Raw genomic sequence first — 18,799 nt, forward strand, 5'->3', positions numbered from 1 at the left:
GGCTGACGCGTGGGCAGACCAGTGACGAGGGCCTCAGAGCATTGAAGTGGCTCGCTCTGCACCGGCTCAGCGCCCGCGCTCCGCTGGTTCAAAGCCTGCGCACGCCCCCAGGACCCTTCCAAGCAGGCGCACGTGTGCAGAACCCCAGCGCGGCGCCTCCGTCGGGCGGGCGTGTTCTCTGCGTAGCCCCGTGGGTCCCGCCGTTCCCCCAAAGCCCGGGGGTGTCAGATCACGTCCCCCCACTCGCAGGGGCTCAGATCTGTCCGGCTCGGAAACTCACGGCGTCTCCTACGACCGCGCGGGCGGCCGGAGGAGGAGGAACCACTGCGGCTGCAAAGCTGGGTGGCTTTCCGGAGAAGGGAAGGCTCCCCGCGGGCCCTCGCCTCGCCTCCCGTCTGTCCCCGGCTGCTGAGACGGTGGCGCACGGCGCGGCGGCTCTCCAGGCGTCCTCGGAAGGGTTCAGAGGCACAGGCGCACGCACATCGGCCGCTGCCTGCGATGCTGTTCTTCACTTTCTTCTTTTTTTTCCAGTCCTTATCCGGGGATGTGTTTACGGATTTGAGAGAGAGAGAGAGAGAGAGAGAGAGAGAGAGAGAGAGAGAGAGAGAGAGAGAGAGAGAGAGAGAGAGAGAGAGGGAGAGAGAGAGAGAGAGAGGGAGAGAGAGGGAGAGAGAGGGAGAGAGGGAGAGGGAGAGAGAGGGAGAGAGAGGGAGAGAGAGAGAGAGATGCCAGACCAGATGCACCCCAATCTAGGACTGAACCCGCCACCTGTCTGTGTACGAGGTGACCCTCCGACCCACGAGGCCCCCCCCGCCCAGTCAGGGCTATTTTCCACGTTCCCTGTTACCCTCAGAGTTCCGGAGCATTTGCCTCCAGCTCTGGCGAACTCAACCCAGGAAATCCTTGCCGATGGCATTTCCCGTAAACGTGCTACACTTCCATGACAGATTCAGCCCCGATTGACAAGTGTCATTTGAACAAACGGTGACCGTGTGTGACGTGGTCCGTTCAACGGTGCAGGGAAATGAAATGCGTAGGTAGGTTCCCGCCCAGAAATACCCCCCAAAGGCCCTCAGCGTCTTGACAGAGGGGTGTGTGAGCGGCAGGACGCCGGACGGTCACCGGGCCATTAGAAAGAAGGAGACCTGGGGATTGCGTCAGCACGGAGGCACCGGCGAGGGTTGCGCTCAGTGAATTATGTCAGAGAAAGATAAACACCGGAGAATGTTACTTACCTGTGGAATGTGGAGGACTACATCAACCAACCAGACAAAACAGAGGCGGAGCGGGCGGTGGTCAGAGGGGAGGGGGCTGGGGGCTGAGTAACAGCGAAGGCCAGGCGGGCCCCCCCTTTCTCGTCTCGTCCCCGTCCTGGAAAACGTGTAGCGCTCCATCCACACCTCTCGGTCGGGAGCTGCGGCGTGGACATTCGAGAACCGGTGTTGGGGGGCGCCCCTGTCCCCTCCGTGGGCCCATCTTGTGAGTGACGGTGGAACTGGGAGACGTGATTGTCACAGCCAGCCATCGATGCGATGGGTGTATGCTGGGGACTTCTTTGCTCATTCAGCACAGCCTTGGGGAGCGTGACGTCTCCCCGGCGCCAGGCTCTGCCGGGGTGCGCTGGGCGTGCGGCCGCAGTGAGGGCTGGCTCGTCACCTGTCACCTCCGCGCAGGCCTTCCCGCGCGGCCGCACCGCGGTCCGGGTGCAGCCGTGAAGGAGAGTTGTGCGGCGTGGGAGGGACGGTGCGGGGGCCCACGCGGCTGTCGTCTGGCCTTCATCATCATCTTTGGTTTCTGCTCTTCCCCACAGGCCGCCGGCGCAGCCCTGGAGTCGTCGTGAGGAACCGGCGCCCTTGGCCGACGTCGTCTGGGGTCACCGCCTCCGGGGAGCCTCGCGCACACGGGCTGGGATTTGCCTGCCGTCCGGCCATGGGCCGCTCCGAAAGCTGCCGGGCCTGCGCTGGACGCTGACCTCCGTGTATGAGCCCTCGGCGGGGCTCGCCGGCCAGCCCGTCGCCTCTGCTGGGTCCCCGGCCCCCCCAGGCCCGGCCGTCCCGCCTGCCCTGCGGCGGCCGTCCCGGCCGGAGTCGCTCGCTCGGACTCGCGTGTCGCCGGCGCCCGCGGATGTCGCAGTGAACAATGCCGGGGCCCACGGGACGGTCGTGGCGTGCCCTGCGCTGCTCCCCCCCGGTCTGCGTCCTCCTGCTGGGGCTCGCGGCCCTGGCCCTGAGGGTCGCGCCCGCGGACGGGCAGGCCCAGCACCCCGTGGTCAACACCAACTACGGCAAAATCCGAGGCCTAAGAACACCCTTGCCCAATGAGATTTTGGGCCCCGTGGAGCAGTACCTGGGGGTCCCGTACGCCTCGCCCCCCACGGGCGAGAGGCGGTTCCAGCCCCCCGAGCCGCCCTCCTCCTGGACCGGGGTGCGCAACGCCACCCAGTTCGCCGCCGTGTGCCCCCAGCACCTGGACGAGAGGTCGCTGTTGCACGACATGCTCCCCGTCTGGTTCACCGCCAACCTGGATACGCTGATGACCTATGTGCAAGACCAGAACGAGGACTGCCTGTACCTCAACATCTACGTGCCCACGGAGGACGGTGAGTGCCGGGAGGGAACGCAAACGCGCCCCGCTGCTGTCTCGTCTCGGGCTGGGGGGGGCCGGGGGGCACCCCCTCCTCTCCCCCCTCTCCGGTGCATTTCTTCCCGTGTTTGGAATACAGCTCGGGGGTCGCTTTCAGTCTGGGCCACGGTGCTTCTCGAGCCTCGACAGGAGGAGGGTCAAGGTCAATACGTCCTCACGTGTGTATCTTGCCTTTGTGGCCCCACGACGGGTTGGCTGGCAGGTGGTCACGGGTGTGAGTGTGTCGTGTGGTGTCCTACACGCCGGACTCCTCTGCACAGGGGCGAGTCTCTGGACAGCAGCCCAGTGGAGACCATGACGGTGCTGACCGGAGCGCACTGCACAGTTTAAGGCGCGGTCCCAGGTGCCCTTCCTCTTGTAGGAGTCTGCTACCCCTTTCTCGGGGTGGTTCAGGCTGGCAGGGAGCCACCGGGTGGTTTCAGCGCCCACGCCAAGGGGTAGTTTTGTCGTGTGGTCACGCACCGTGGTCGGGGAATCCATGGTTTCCAGACCAATCTGCTTTCCCGTTTCTTCCCGCGTCCGGTGCCGTCCCAGGGCCCGTGGGGGTCGTGACGTGCCAGTAGGCACCGTGAGGAAAGAATGGGCTCAGCGGTAGCCAAAGGGCCCCTTTGTTCCCACGGGTGACAAAGATCTCTAAACCCCGCCGTGTGCGCTGCATGCATCTACCATCCGTTGCTGGCGGCCTTGGAGTATGTCCTCTCCGTGTAGACGTCCGATTAAAATTTTCTGCCATGTCTACCTGAGGCATTCACGGTTGGACGATGCCCCGAGTCTCGTTCCCCACGGGCAGACGCTGTCTTAAGACACGGGGAGGGGAAAGCGTAGAGGGTGCACTGCTTACTGAAACGCAGAGAGATCGTTTCCAAGGACGGCAGGCGTCCCCTTCCCCTTCCCTAGACACGCGCGAGCGTGCGTTGTGACTTTCATGCAGGGATGTCTTTGGGGTTTTTTGGGGGGGTTTTTTGGCCCTTTCATCCTTGGAACGTGATTGTCAGTGAGGTGGGCGTGGCCGTTGGAAAGGAGGAGGACATGGTTCTGTGATCTCCAGAACCGGACCTGGGCCGCCACGTGGCCCGTTCCGCACGTGCGGGTTTGAAGGTCGTGGGAGTGCCGTGTCGGGGAGAGCCCGGCCAGGGCCGCCTGCTCTGGGCATCACAGAGATGGACAGTCACAGGAAGGAAGGAAGGAAGGAAGGAAGGAAAGAAGGAAGGAAGGAAGGAGGAAGGAAGGAAGGAAGGAAGGAAGGAGGGAAGGAAGGAGGCATCCCAGCTTCCTTCTATGGGTAGCTTGTGTCACATGCATCCCTTGTCGTCATGGCGATAGGACGCACAATCATGCCGTAGACCTGTGGGTCTCCGTGTGTGATTCACGGCGTGCAGCTGACCTTCGCACTGTGTGCTTCCGGCCTTGGGCCGAGGTGACTTGGTGGGGAGGAGGTGTCCCCACGTGGCTGCTCTGTGGGCGTGGGGGACGTTGCATAGCGGCCCCCACACACCTCGCCAACGGCCCCCGCTGCCGTTTTTGCAAGCCGCCTGGCCGGTGGTCTTCCTCCGAAAGAACTATTCCGAGAAAAGAAAAAGAAATGACCCAGAGGGGCAGACATAAAGAGGGAGGACAGACACCACGCGGGAGGAAGGATGACAATGGGTTCCATAATAAGGCGGCCGGCGGGCCAGTGGCGGCATTTCCCAGCTGACCTCGTGCACGGGGTCTGCCCTGCAGCTAGACCGCCCCCCTGCCGGGGAGGCTGGGCCAAATGAGACCCCCCGCGCGGAGGAGTCGATGCCTGCCCTGATTACAAAGCCGTGGCTGTGCCGTGGGGTGCGGGTGCGCGGTGCAACCAGAAGCTGTGGGGGCCGTGCTCCTGGGGCCGGCTTGCTGCTGTGCGAGAGGCATTGGAGAATATCAAAGTGTGGAAAGAAGGAGGCCAGTGCCAGTTGTTTCATTCTTTGCTGTTTTTAAACTACTTTTGCAGGCAGGGTTCCCACTGGGTCCTGAAAGGGAATCAGGCCCGTGACCGTCACCGAAAAGCTGGCATCTATCCCCCCTGTAATGGCTAAATGTCGGAACTCTCCTGGGGACGGTTTCGTCACGTACTGCTTACGAGCACAAGCCAGTCTTTTGAGTCACGAGTTTTGTTTTGTTTTTTTTTTTTCATTTTTTGTTTGTTTGTTTTTCTGCTATGACATCCGTTTGAGAATCTCTGTAGAACTGTCGATGTTTCATTATTGCGTATTCACTAACTGGCCCGCCCCAGTTCCAACCATGAACATCGATCCCACCGCACTGGACTGATGTCCGCAGAGGCCTTGGTTCAGGGCGTGTTGTCATTCAGGTCGTCGCCTCCGAGTCACGGTGCGGACAGCAGTGATGCACAGTTTAGGTTCAGATTTCCACTCCGGTTCGGCTTTTGTTTCAGATGCGTGTGTGTGCGTGGGTGGGAGGGAGGGAGGGTGCGGGTCCTGGTGGGTGCAGCTTCCCTACCAGCAATAATCCCGAGCACTTGCGACGGGGTAGTCCCGGGCTCCGCGTGGGGGGCCGCAAAGGGCACACGGATTCCTAGTTCTGAAAGACGCCACTTGCAAACACCACGCGGACTTCCCAGAGATATGCACGTCCTAACCCCCGGACCCGTGACTATTTCCTTCCACGGCGGAGCACATAGAATTAAAGCCGGAGGTGAGTTTGTGTTCGCCGATCAGTTGACTTTAACCTAGGAGGAGTAAGTATATCCTGGATGAATCGGGGTGGGCTTAAATGCTTCATAACAATGCTCTGGAGCCGTGGAAGAGGGCAGAGGAGGAGGGCCAAGCTGGAGTGAAGCAGTGGGGGACCGAGGAGGTGGCCGTGGCCGGCTTTGAGGACCGGAGGCAGCTAGGTCCGTCGATGTCGTTACAAGGAGCAGGATTTTTCTCCTTTTCCGTGGCTGAAGAACAGTCCATTATTTCTCCATCGTTATCTGCCTATAGAATATCTTATCTATCGATCTATCTCTGTAGCTATCATCCACCAGATTTTCTTTATCCGTTCATGCATGGATGACCGTCCAGGTTGGTTCCACGTCTTGGTTGTTGTAAATCATGTGCGTGAACATGGACTTCACATATCTTCCCTCTACCCTGTTCAACGTAACTGCGGTTTACTCTGGTCCGGCTAAGCTGAGAGAAACGGTCCACAACTTGCCAGTCTGGGTTACCTTCCCGCTGGTCCCCTTCCCAGCTGAGGGGTTGTGGGCAAGTTCCTGGGTGCTGGGGCGTGCCTCGGTTTCCCTGTGTGTAGCACGAAGCTGCAGTGGGAGGGCTAAGGCACTCATCCACAGCAAGTTCGCAGGCCACTGTGATCGGGTGTCAGTGGAGCACAGTTCATAGTAGCACAACTAACAGGACCGTCGGGCTGTCTTGCTCATGTGTACTGGGTTGAATATATTAATGCAGCCCGTAACAAGTGTGCGTTGTTTATAACACAGTTATTCACCGTAGAAGTGATACAGGGACCACCCGTTCTTACCCTTCCGAGCGTGGCTTTAGCTGAAGGGAGTTTGAGCGAACGGCATTTTTGAAAGGAGCGAAGAGTCGTCCTGCCCCGGTTTCTTGAGGACCTTTGTCGTCTTCCGCACTGAGGTGTCACGTGGAGTTTTATTTAGCCTTATATGTGGGACGCACAGAAATGACCGTGAGGAATGCACTCATGTTTGTTTCTTGGAAGTAGCACATCTGCACACAAGGGTGCTACTCTGTTTTCTCTGAGGGAGGGAAAGGGGAAACTAGGGTTCTTTCTCTTCCTGGGAAGTCACGCATGATCAGACTGTATGCAGTCAGTCACCGATCTACACGAAGACTACACGTTAACTGCGTTCACAAGGCGAGAAGGGTGTGTGAGCCGCACACATCACTATGTATGTGAAAATGGTCGAATGCTTCATATTTTTGTCTGTCAGCTGGGTGTGGGGCGTGTACATGTGCTTTTGAAGTGAAGATAATTACGACACCTTATTAAATAAATCTCTCCCTGACAACGATGAATTGCGGATAACTTAGAATTTTGTGTATGTGGTTAAACCAAGAGTTAATTTCTGATAACATGACTTAAAAGATTTCACTAATTTGAACATGGAATAATGATGTTCTTGGAAGAATAACAATCTTAATAATAATCTAGCAACTATATGTTTAGAAGAATGCTATTTCGTTAGTATGAATTTTACTTGTTTGGAAAATTTAGAAAAAAAACCTTTGTTAAAAAAAGGCATTTTTTTCCTTATATTTCTCATTTTCCGTTACATAAAATTCCACTCCATTCCATTTGTAATTTAGAATCTCTTTCACAATTACGGTAAGTCCAAATTACCTAGAATGCATTAAAAACCCAATTTGTGACACAGCACAGATCCTAAGCCATACAATACAAAACTGTTCAGGATGGAAATCCTAGGTGCAATTAGGCTGCCGGACCGTTTATCCATTGGTCATTATTTGCTCTTGAAAAACAAATCGAGTGCGGTGACATTTGGTTAATATGGTCCCGTCGGTCTCAGGTTTGTTCTTGAAGTCCTACCACCGGGACACGCCAGATTTTTATCCGTTGCCGGGGGACACCGCTAGTTTGGGCACCGCCACTTATTTTTCACAGGGTGTTAGCGAAGTCATTCCACCGTTTTCACGTTTAGTGACCTCAGCTCTGAATCGCTGCTTTGAGATAGAACCCCGTCTCCTTCGGAACGTGACTCATCGAGAGCTGGGCATCGCGTTTTTCTGACCCCGTCCTGCCGACAGCCCCAGCGTAGGCCAGTTACTTCACTGATGTTCGTTCTCATCCCAGCTTTGGTTCTTAGGGCGTCTTCTCCTCTCTTCCACCCCTTAGTCTCTGCAGAGACCTTGTTCACAGATGGTTTCATTTAAAAATTACGGGTCGACAGACCAGCATTTACACACTCCGTGTGCACAGAGCTTTGGGCGTTTTCCAAGTGGTGGTAGCAAGAAATAGAAGCCCTTGGCTGGGAAAGCCGGCAAGCCTCGGGAGTTGAGGGTGCAAGAATTCGAGGTGTTGTAGGAAGACAATTCAGGGGAAAAAAGGCAGGAGGACCTGAAAGGTGATGTTTTCCAGGGAGACCCCCCAGAGAAAAGGTTCCCAGCCATGGCGAGGTGAACCCATGCGACACACACCCACGGAGCAACGAGGAAATGATTTCGCGATTCCCTGCGACTTGAGTTCTGTATTTATCGCTTATCTGGAGAGACCGGGACATACCCAGCGCACAGTGGGGGAGCAGGGAAAGATCGAACTACGGCAGGCCTCGAGGACGGGATTCGGGTAGTGTCGTTTCACACGCAGAGCACCCACTTGGGTATTTCTTGCATTGTTACATTTTTTGACATCACTGTGAGATTCATCAACAGAACTCCGCCCAGAGGGGTTCTTGCGCGTATTTGGTCGTGCGTGTGCGTGGCTTTTCCACAACAAGTTAACTCCAGCGTCACGGACTGCGTTCCCCCTGCTGGCCTGGACCTTCCGTGACTGGTCTGTAAGTGCCGGTCTGCGCCTCTAGGTCCCTTCCCCAGTCTCCCCGGCCTCCCCCACCTCCTCCTGTCCAGCGACCTTCGGTTTGTTTTCCGTGTCCCCGCGCGTCTGCTTCTGGTTTGTTTGTTCTGTTTCCTTAGACTCCACGTGCAGCGGTGAAATCATGCGACGTCTGTCTTTCTCTGTGGGACTCGTTTCCCTGAGCGAAATACGCTTCGGGTCCACCCCAGTCGGCGTTGCACGGGCCACGGCCGTCCTTGTCCACGGCCGAGTGATGCTCCCCTCTGAGTGCGCCCCACAGCTGCTCTGACCCCTCCGTCCCTCCGTGGGCTCGCCCCCGTACCCCGGCACGCCGCACCAAGGCTGCCCCGACCGTGGGTGGATGGGATTCGTCTTTCTGAGTTAGCGTTTTCGTTTTCTGTGGGTAGACACCACAGAGTGGACGTGCTGCACCCTAGGGTCGTTCCACTGGTAATTTTTTTTTAGGAACCCCCCCCCCGCTGCTTTTTCCCACAGTGGCTGCCCCGTTCCGCGGTCCCACGTTCTCACGTGGGCGTGTGGGTTCGTGGCGGACGTGTCCCCGCGGGTGACGGGCGCGCACCGGTTCTCCCGGATCCCAACCGGTACCGGGACGGCCCGCACCCAGAGTTTATGTTACCTTCTTTTCCCGGACGCGTTACGCTCCTGCCTCACCCCGGTTGAACCCGGACACAGCGTGTTTTCATGTGTTTGTGAAAAAGTACTGTTCTACGTTGCCACGGCCCTTAGAACGGGAGAGAACGCGGGACCCCTCTGTTTCTCGCGGAAACCTGCTCGCGCACGCCCGGACGCAGCAGGTCACCGCCGTGGCTCACACGTCCCCACAGGATGCTGACCGCTTACCCACGACGCACCGCAGCCTCTCCGCTGCGTGTTTCCCGCGACGCCAAGCCCCTGACCTGTTATTACGGGGGGACGCAGCTCACCGCTGCCGCAGAGCAGCCAACAAGCGGCACGATGAGTCTGTCGTTTTGCGAAGGCACTGGGTCGCCCGTCTTTAAGGGCAGCGGGTGTAATTTGACTTAATGGAGGTGGAGTCGTTTCCGAGACACTCACTGAAGTTCACAGACGGGGGAAGACTCCAGCTCATTGTCTTGCAGGCTCTCTCCAGACCCAGGGAATGAGGGACTTCCCCCAGCCTTGTCTTCAACGGAGAAGCTTTTGTGGGGTACCGCCTTGATTCCTGTTTTCCTCGGTGCCTACTTGAATGACAATATTTTAAATCACGTAGGAGGAGGGACAAGGACGTCTCAGCCCAGAAGGAGCTGAGGGGGGCTCTCTGAGGTTTGCTGCTGTCATTCTGAGACGGCGGACCACCTGTGGGAGTCTCTTAAAAATTTCCGCAGACTGCGGGATGGTTATTAATAATCCTTCCACCTTTCTCTCTCCTCAAGAGCTTTGCCTCACCTGCGTTAACGGGATGGTTGGGGTCACGGCATTGCCCCAAAGTCGTCTATCAAAGTCCTAACCCTCGGTGTGTTTGAACACCCCTGTACTTGGAAATGGGTTTTCCACAGGCGTACTGAAGGCGAGCGGACGTCCCCACGGCATTAGCGACGGCCCTGAATCCTGGATGCCTGGTGTCCTCCTCAGAACACCCCCAGAGACAGACAGGGGGACACCGTGTGGTGAGGATGGGCCCGAGACGGGAATGATGCGTCTAGAGACCGCGGGGCGCTGGGGCGAGAAGCAGCCCCCAGAAACCCACAGCCGAAGGGGAGACACGAAGCAGGTTCCACCCCGCTCTGACCCTGCAGAGCTGCGACACCGTACATCCCTGTTCTCTCTGGCTGCCAGCCGGCGCTCCTACAGCCTGGGCTTGGGGATGCACCGTCTGCCCTCTCGTCTCGGCCGGAAGCAGCCAAGGCTACCTTGTCCCTGTCCTCAATGCCTGAAGTCAGCACCCGCGGCTCTCTCCTTGGGGGGAGCCTTCCTGACGCCTTGGGGTCTCCCGGCTCGCTTCTCTGTCTGCTCCGAGGACGAGGGGTTCTTGGCTTCTCATCCATCTCCCCGAGCCCTGGGGACTCCGGCGGCAACACTGGATGCCTTCAGCAGCTGCAGATGAATTCCACGTTCTTCTCCGGGACCTTTGTTCCCGAGGAAGACTCAACGTGCCCCGGTCTCCCTTCTTCTTCTTTTTTTAAAGATTTTATTTATTTATTTTTAGAGAGGGAAGGGAGGGAGAAAGAGAGAGAGAGAGAGAAACATCCATGTGCGGTTGCTGGGGGCCGTGGCCTGCAACCCAGGCATGTGCCCTGACTGGGAATCGAACCTGCGACGCTTTGGTTCGCAGCCCGAGCTCCATCCACTGAGCTACGCCAGCCAGGGGCTTGGTCGCCCTTCTGTTCCTTCTTTGAGGATCAACGTTAGGGTAACCTGTTCTCTCTGAGACATCTGAGCCGATGGCTGGTGGGACCTAAGGGTGCTCAGCAGCATGTTTCTCTGGCACGTTCCAGGCCCCCCCACGGTGACTTTTCCTGGAGGGACGCATGGTAGCCCGGCTCCACCTTGAACACCGCTGCCTCCTGCTGTTCACCTGCTCATGGAAGCCCCGCCCCTTCCGTGTGGGCAGGTTGTGGCACTTGCTCCCATCGATGGGCTATGACACAGGTGATGGGACATCACTCCCATGGTCATGTTCCTTGGGGTGGGAACTGGCCTGCTACGAGCGTGGTCTTTGTGTGGCCTTCTTGGTTTCCACGGGTTTTTTTTTAAAAGATTTTATTTATTTATTTTTAGAGAGGGAAGGGAGGGAGACAGAGAGAGAGAGAAACATGCATGTGTAAGACATACATGGATTGGTTGCCTCTCACACGCCCCCTACTGGGGACCTGGCCCGCAACCCAGGCCTGTGCCCTGACTGGGAATCGAACCGGGGACCTTCTAGTTCGCAGGCCACGGCTCGGTCCACTGAGCCACACCAGCCAAGACTCAATCACTTATTTTTAATTCTGGTATGAATCAGTCTATCGGGCAAAGAGGTTGAGTGGTTTCCTCTGCCTCAGTTAGGTGGTGAAAAAAGTTGTGTTGGTGTCTGAACATGAGTGCTAGACCAAGACTCCCAGGACTAAATCAGAAGGTCAGCCTGCTTGAACAGTGTGGCTCAGTGGATGCAGTGCAGGCCTGTGAACCAAAGGGTCGCCGGTTCGATCCCCAGTCAGGGCACAGGCCTGGATTGCAGGTTCGATCCCTGCTCTGGGCACGGACAGGAGGCAACCGATCGATATGTCTCTCTCAAGCAGATGTCTCTTTTTCCCTTTCCCTATGTGCGTTCCACGCCCCGCCCAGCTCCCTCTCTCTCTCTAAAAAAAAAAAAAAGAATCAATCAACATAAATCTAAAGGGCATGATAAAAACATTAAAAATGTAAAGATCCATCTGTTAGCCATTGCAGAAAAAGTAATCCACTTACTGGGGCATCGACCCTCAAGTAATCTGCTGTCGGCACGCCCAAGTGACCGGCAATGCCTTGTGCTCCTTCTCCTCTGTGCCGTGACGTGGCGAGATAAAAAACCTCGAAAATAAATATTCGGGCCCTTCTGTATACAGTTGGTGCAGAAACATCCACACGTGAAAATGAAAATGCTGCAAAGCATGGCCTCTGAAAACAGCATCCCTCACCACCGTTCACGAAATCAGCCCTCGGTCGTCGACAGGGGGTTTGTGATACATTTTCCATGCTCTTGATTAGATTCGGAAAGCACAGAATCAGGCCTAATTGATGCACACAGGCTGTAATTGTGTGCTTTTAATACAATGGCCTCTGGCCAGAGGCGGACAAAAGAAAGAGCATTTGATTTGTTACTTTAAATTTTGTTTCTCCCATCCCGCCCGAAACTGGAGATGATTTACAGTTTTAATATATTTTTTCATGCGCAATTAACATCCTTGTTGCCAGACGCCGAGAGGAGCCAGGCCAACGCAGCTGTGCTGATTTATCGGGAGTGCGCGTGGGACGGAATTAATGCCACCGGCCGCAGACGTGCGCGGGGGGTGGTGGAAGCATGGTCCTCAAATGCAGGCGGAGCCGGTGTCCACGGCCGGGGTGCCTTAGGCCAGGTTTTGCCTTTAATGGATGCCTTAGAAATATATATATATATATATGTATATAGATAGATAGACATAGATTAATCGATTTGAGAGAGACACAGGAAGGGGAGGGAGTGATCCAGACAGACAGACAGACAGGCATTGATGTGAAGCAGAAACATCCACTGACTGCTTGCCTCTCCAAGGTGTCCTGACTGGGGATTGAACCTGCGACCTTCTGGTATACCAGGCAATGCTTCAACCAACGGAGCCACCAGGCCAGGGCTAATGGATGCCCTTTTATTTTTTATTTTTTTTCCCAACCACCAAAACATTATATTCACATTGGGGACTTTTCTCCATTTCGGGTTTCAGCTGGGGGGAAAATATCCTAACATTGTTATAGGACACACTGTGTGGAAATTTAAGATCAACATTTTTTTTAGATATTTTATTTATTTTTAGAGAGGGAAGGGACGGAGATAGAGAGAGAGAGAAACATCAATGTGCGGTTGCTGGGGGCCATGGCCTGCAACCCAGGCATGTGCCCTGACTGGGAATCGAACCTGCGATGCTTTGGTTCGCAGCCCGCGGTCAATCCACTGAGCCATGCCAGCCAGGGCAAGGTCAACATTTTTAACGGGGGGAAAAAACGAGCCATAGGAAATATTTTAAAGAGGAGGAATCTTTTTTCCTTTTTCACAATGGCCATAGACGTGGAGAACCATCCATTCGATAGCAAAATGGTAAAAGAGTTGGAACATTTCCATGTTTAAAAATTGTCAGGCTCGTGTGTTTATATATTGTTTTGGTTTTGTCCGTGCTCTGCGTTTTTGCTGGTCTCGAAAGCCTTTCACCGGGTCCTGGAAGGTGAGCACACTTTTTGTTCACGGAGCTGTTACAAAGCCTCCTCTGCCCTCGTCGGAGACCCAGAGGTCAGTGGGGCCTCCTGTCGCGCAGATGCAACTCCTCCGCGTCTTTTCCTGGAGAGAAAGAAAGAAAGAGTGTTGCAAGGTGTCAGGGCAAGCGCGTCCTGTGCAGCCAGGCGCCTGTGCATTTCATGCTTTGCAGGAAAAGCAACAATTAGGGGCAGGTCTTTGTGTAGCCAGTGAACGCGCCCGCCGGGGGAAAACCAACCGTCCACACGGAGGCTTCAGCTCAGCTTGCTTGCAGATGCCTTCCCGCCTGGAACCATGCAAAGAAACCTCCTGTCTGCACTGCACTGTGGATTTTATGTCCCTTCCTCCTTCCGTCTCCCGTCCCGTGACAAGCGTTCCTTTGAAACCCACCAGAAGCCGTGTTCCACAGACAGACGCGGCTTCTGCCCGCCCCTGTGAGTCTTCCCAATCGCCCACCGCAGGGACATGCGCAGGGTAGCTCTGGTGAGGACTGTGTGTGAAGTGTGCAGGAACCTCAGCAGAAGTCTTGGGCCGGAGGTTCCTTTGGCCCTTGTAAGGAGGGCTTCCGTTGTCTGCGCAGCGGCTGCACTTTGCAGAAGCATCCTCTCTTCCCTCGCACAAAGTCACTGGTGTCTAAAACGCCATCCGCCGTGGCTTGGGGGGAAATGCCGACGCACACGCTCCCGGTGGCTTTGCGGTTGGCTGTCACCTTTACGAGCGGCCGTATGGCCAGGGGAGCCAACACCTCGTCCGCGTGCCCGGCATACCTCAGGCCTCAAGGTGCTCTGTCCTCAGGAGGTAATGGTGCACGTGCAGAAGGGTGCCCGCACACGGATACTTATCTTCGGCCACTCCTGGGAGCAAAGAGAAAAAAAAAGGATGCAACCGTTTTTAACAGCCTGAAACTTGTTACATTGTTAGAGGCACCTTGGAAGCATGGAGTGCCGGCCATTAAAATCGTGTGACACTGAGTGATGGCCATTAAAATCGTGTGACACCGAGTGACGTGGGGAGTATGCGAGTGAGTATGAAAACATCGGAATCATGCTGTCCTGCGTGGGACTGGCCGGCTGCTTCTCCAGAGTTCCTTACCCCAGGACTGTACCAGGAGGTTCTGTGCCCGGAAACTGACGTCTCATTTCTCTTAACCCGCCTAAGGCTCATGGAGGGCCAGGCGCACGGGTGTGTGGGCTTTGGTTTAAACAGTCCGTTGTCTTTCTCTTTATTCATTGCATGTACTTCCTCTCAGCTGCCCCCTGGCCTGCTCTGAAGCCCTTTGTTGTCATTTTGGTGTAGCCAAGATCCCGCAGCATTTTTTCTGCCTTCCATCTTTTTGTGCGTTAGCACAGAGTGAAGGAATCCCCGCCATCTCAAAGGTGACAGAAATGGTCTCCTTTTTTATTTGTCTCTGAGCGTTCGAGTTCACCCACGCAGTTTGTGTTGACACAGAGTTTGTATTTGTACGGGGTGTGAGGTCGGGATCGGGTGTTATTTTTCTGTCAGCAGTGACCACCCATCGTCGAGGAACAATGCAAACAAGGTGTTCTTTTCTGATCATTGGTGGTGAGAGACCCGGGGTCCAGGTACAGCAAGGCAGTGCGCACAAACCAGCACATGAAAAGATGGGACCAGGCCCTGGTTGCTGCGGCTCAGTGGGCTGGGTGTTGTCCTGCAAACTGAGGGGTCCCCGGTTCGATTCCCAGTCAGGGCACACGGCTGACCTTTTTCGTGTGTCCCTCTTCTAGATTCTTTTTTTCTTTTTCTTCTTTCCCTCCTTGCCTCCTTCCTTCCTTCCTTTGTTTTTCCTTTCTTTTTTTTTTTAAATCAATACTACCAGTCCAAGAGTGTTTGAAAGGGGATGTAGCCTGGCAGATTTTGTGTTAAGACTTTTAATACTTGAAAATATCTTTACTTCTTTCTTTTTCCTTTTCATTTGGAAGATAGTTTCACAGGACAGAACATTCTGGGCAGGCTTCCTCTTTCTTTAACCCGGAAGGAACACGCCCCTGGTAGCGTCGTGTTGGTGTGGAAGAGCCCTTCGATCTAAATCTCCTTCCACCCACTGTCTGATTTTTTCTTCCTGGAACATTTAAGCATCTTTTGCGTGTATTTAAAGTTCTTAAAAAAATCATGATAATTGGTCCATAAGTCTTTTTTTAAAAGATTTTATTTATTTATGTTTAGAGAGGGAAGGGAGGGGGAGAGAGAGAGAGAGAAACATCCATGTGCGGTTGCTGGGGGCCGTGGCCTGCAACCCAGGCATGTGCCCTGACTGGGAATCGAACCTGCGACACTTTGGTTCGCAGCCCATGCTCAACCCACTGAGCGCTACACCAGCCAGGGCTCATAAGTTTGTTTTTTTTTTAAATAATTCTGTTCTTTTATTAGCCAGTTCTCTCCGTTACAAGCCTTACCTTTCTCTTGGCTCCTTGGAAATTCTCTTCCGTGAATTGGAATAAAATTCCCCTTATCCCTTGGTGTTTGTTGGTCCTTCTTTGTCAGTATGTTCACAGGTGAACGATGGTGTTCCTCTTTGCGTCTTCTGTAGTTTGGCCTGGAGGGAGTTTTTCCCACCTCCCCGCCAGATGCCTTGTGGGGAAAGGACCGCCTTTTGGCTCATACCCACAGCTTCTGGCCACAGTCTGTGCCCCTCCTGTGAGCCCTTCCTCCCGTGAGGTCTCCTGAGACACAGCTCAATTTCCCATCCCTGCTGCCTCTCTCTCCCGCTTTACGATGGACCTTGCGTCCCTCCCTTCCATCATCCTCTCTCCATCCGGGGCTGGGGGAGGTTTCATATACTTAGATTAGCTGGGCTCATTCGTCTTTCTAATAAATAGATTATGCGATTCCTGCTTTGTGCCCCTGGCGGGCTCCTCAGTGGCTCCTACGCGTGTATCTTTGCATTTCCCGGGCGTCAGCAGATCCCCTGACAGGTGATTGATGCTGAGTGGCGGACGGGGAAGCTGGCCCTCGGTTTCCCCGGGCTACAGAGGCGGGAGGGAGGGGGGCGGTCCCTCCGTTGTCCCTGCCTCGCATTTCTCATCCCTGAACAGAGGAGGACGTTTTACTTGCACCCCCACCTCCGCCAGCATCTCTCTTATCTGCAGGCATGCGCTGCGTGGCCGAGACTACAGTGTTTGCCCACCCCGACATTTTTGTTCAGGTTGCCAAAAAATTCCCCTTCGAGTGGGAAACCCGGATCTCAACCGAGTTCGAGTTTCCAGGGACCTCGGGCCCTGTGCTTTGGCTGGGTGTGCACGGGATGCCTGGCGGAGGCTCCCGGTGATGAGGAGGCACCGGTGTGAGCTCGGGGCGAGGACGGGGGCAACCCCGCCGTCGGGGACCTGCGAGGCCCAGCTCCGGGGCGTGCCTCCCCGCCCAAGCGAACACGACCGCTCTCCCTCTCTCTCCACGCAGCCCCCAATTTCTGCGGCGATTTTGGGGAAGGTAAATACACCTCGATCAAAGGAGCGGAGACAGGAAGGCAGGTGGCTGTTGGGAAAATGGGGTGGAAAATTCTGTCCCTGCCCTGGCGTGGAAGCACCGCTATTTCTATAAATGATAACAGTCTATTTCCAGATGTCATAAAGCAAAAAAAAAAAAAAAAAAGGAATTACTTCTGGCTCCAAAAATATTTGCTGTCAACATCTTGCTGTGTCTCTGTCTGGGATGGTTAATGTGCGGGTCAACAAATCTGCAACCATCTGCAGCGTGTCGACTGCCAGCGGCTTTTACTGCGTGAGAAACAGGCGTGTCTCTCTTCCGTAACTGCAACTGTGCGTTTTTCCCGTGGCCTTCCACGTGACCTTCCTGGAAGGACGCAGTGACACTCCCCAAGACCTGGACCAACCTGGGGAATCTTCTGTGTACGGAGACACCGTAACCCGGTGGATTTTCGTCCTGGGATGATCCCAGCAGAAAGAATTTTTGAATACTCGAGAATATGAGCACACGTTCAGATCCAGGCTGCAGATTCAAATGCAGTCGGATGTCTGCCACCTGAAGTCCTTTAGCATCATAGCTGTTTGTTGCGATTAGATTTTTTTCCGGCAGCCTGAGCCGTAAAGTGGGATTTTTCTCTCTAACGGAAAACGTTTGGGTGAAGCCGTGTGAATCACTTGAAAGGAAGACTTCGGCGTCTTCACACCGACTCAGCAGGGGCTACAGGAGCCAGACTTGTTGACTCAAGGCTTTCTCGGAGACGCTGGTTTCCGTCGAACGAGCTTGCAGAAACCGTGGTGCTCGCTAAAGTTTCTTGGGCTTTTATCCAGCCGAACCAAGTAACGGTGCATTTTTCATCCTTTGTCCTGCTTTGGAATGCGTTTCCTTTCTCCTTGCCTGCTGCCCTACTTTCCAAAAAGTGCTTATCTCTCTCTTCTCTTCACGCTGCGGCGTAGGCTCCACAGTCTGGCTCGTGAGCTCACCTGGGGGTCCTGTGTAAGAGCGAGAGAGAGAGGCTTTGCACGCAGTCGAGTCTTGGGCGACACGGTGGCACTGGACGGGTCTCTCAGCTCTTGCAAACCTCCCAGCTGCCTGATGGGAGAGGTGCACGTCATCCTCGCCTCTGCCTCACGGACCTGGCGGGAACGTTCGGGAGATGATTCATGTCCATTCCCAGCATGGCGCCTGGCTCGTGGGAGGTGTTGCTGATTTTATTAACGGTAACACAGTTTGCAGTGACGCATGAGCGATGCAGGACCTCACCCCCTTGCAGTACTGTCCTTCCCTTCAACCGACTTTGGAAACAAACTGGGGAGCATCAGATACGTGCCAGATGTGGTGCCGGGGGGCGGGCGGCGCGATGACGGCTGAGCTCGTGCTTGTGTTGCCACACGCCTGTCCTTTTGGGGACGGGTCCTTCCTTGTCCTGCTCGGAGATGCCCACTGGTGACTCTGGTCTCCATTCTGGCCTCTGTTCCCAACAGCGACGGTGATGAAACAGCTCTCTGAGTCGGTGACAAGATGGGATACGTATTTTTTCCCCGGGGTGGGGGGTTACTCATCGCACGCTGTCCCCATCCCGTGAGGCTCCTCTAGGTGGCCGCTGTCCCCACGCTGTCGGGGGGGAGGGGAGGGCGGGGAGCCGACCAGTGAGAGGCGTGTGGAACCTGGGACCCGTTCCAGGATGCCCCAGTGGATCCTGGGAGCCTCAGATTGTTGCCGATCCTCCGGACGCTTTTTCTCCCCTGCACGTGCCTGTGGTAACGTTTAATGCGTGAAGCAGACACCACGAGAAAGGAACAATAACCAATCAAATAAAAGCAGGTGGGAGGGAACGGCAGCCCGTGGGATTTCGTCAATCCACGGATGAATTGTGTATCTCCGGAGCTTCCCATTTAATGTTTTCCCCCTGCTCTGGGCAGCAGGTAACGGATTGACCCCGCGGCCCATGAAACTGAGGGTAAGGAGGGCGGGGCTGCAGTGAACACGAGTTTCCTTTGCAGCTTGGTATGCAAAGGACACAGGGGACGCTGTCCCTTTTCAAGGGCCTGGCTGTCTTTTCCCTTGCATGGGGTCACGCAAAATCCACACCCGTTGGGCTCCAGCCCCAGCCTGCTACCCGATGATGAGCGTGACCTGGACACCTCGCTCTGCGTCACGCAACGGTCCTTCCGCCACGTACTTGTGAAATAACAGTCGTCCTTCGATGCCAGGCTCCTCTGGCCGTGGGCG

General features: G+C 55.4%; 1 protein-coding gene across 5 annotated transcripts in view; it reads left to right on the forward strand.

The window, feature by feature from the left end:
* The window catches only part of NLGN4X (neuroligin 4 X-linked), a 151,443-nt gene that overhangs the window by 34,047 nt on the left and 98,597 nt on the right, over positions 1–18,799 (forward strand). For all 5 annotated transcript variants that reach the window (XM_045855957.1, XM_045855961.1, XM_045855960.1 and 2 more), the window contains one exon: positions 1,811–2,599. In XM_045855957.1, coding sequence (XP_045711913.1) covers positions 2,140–2,599 — 460 coding nt within the window. In that variant the 5' untranslated portion in view covers positions 1,811–2,139. The remainder of the gene's footprint in view (positions 1–1,810; positions 2,600–18,799) is intronic.

The sequence above is a fragment of the Phyllostomus hastatus genome, unplaced genomic scaffold, assembly GCF_019186645.2.
Source record: "Phyllostomus hastatus isolate PE091 unplaced genomic scaffold, TTU_PhHast_1.1 phas_scaffold_12, whole genome shotgun sequence".
NCBI classification, from domain to species: Eukaryota; Metazoa; Chordata; class Mammalia; order Chiroptera; family Phyllostomidae; genus Phyllostomus; species Phyllostomus hastatus.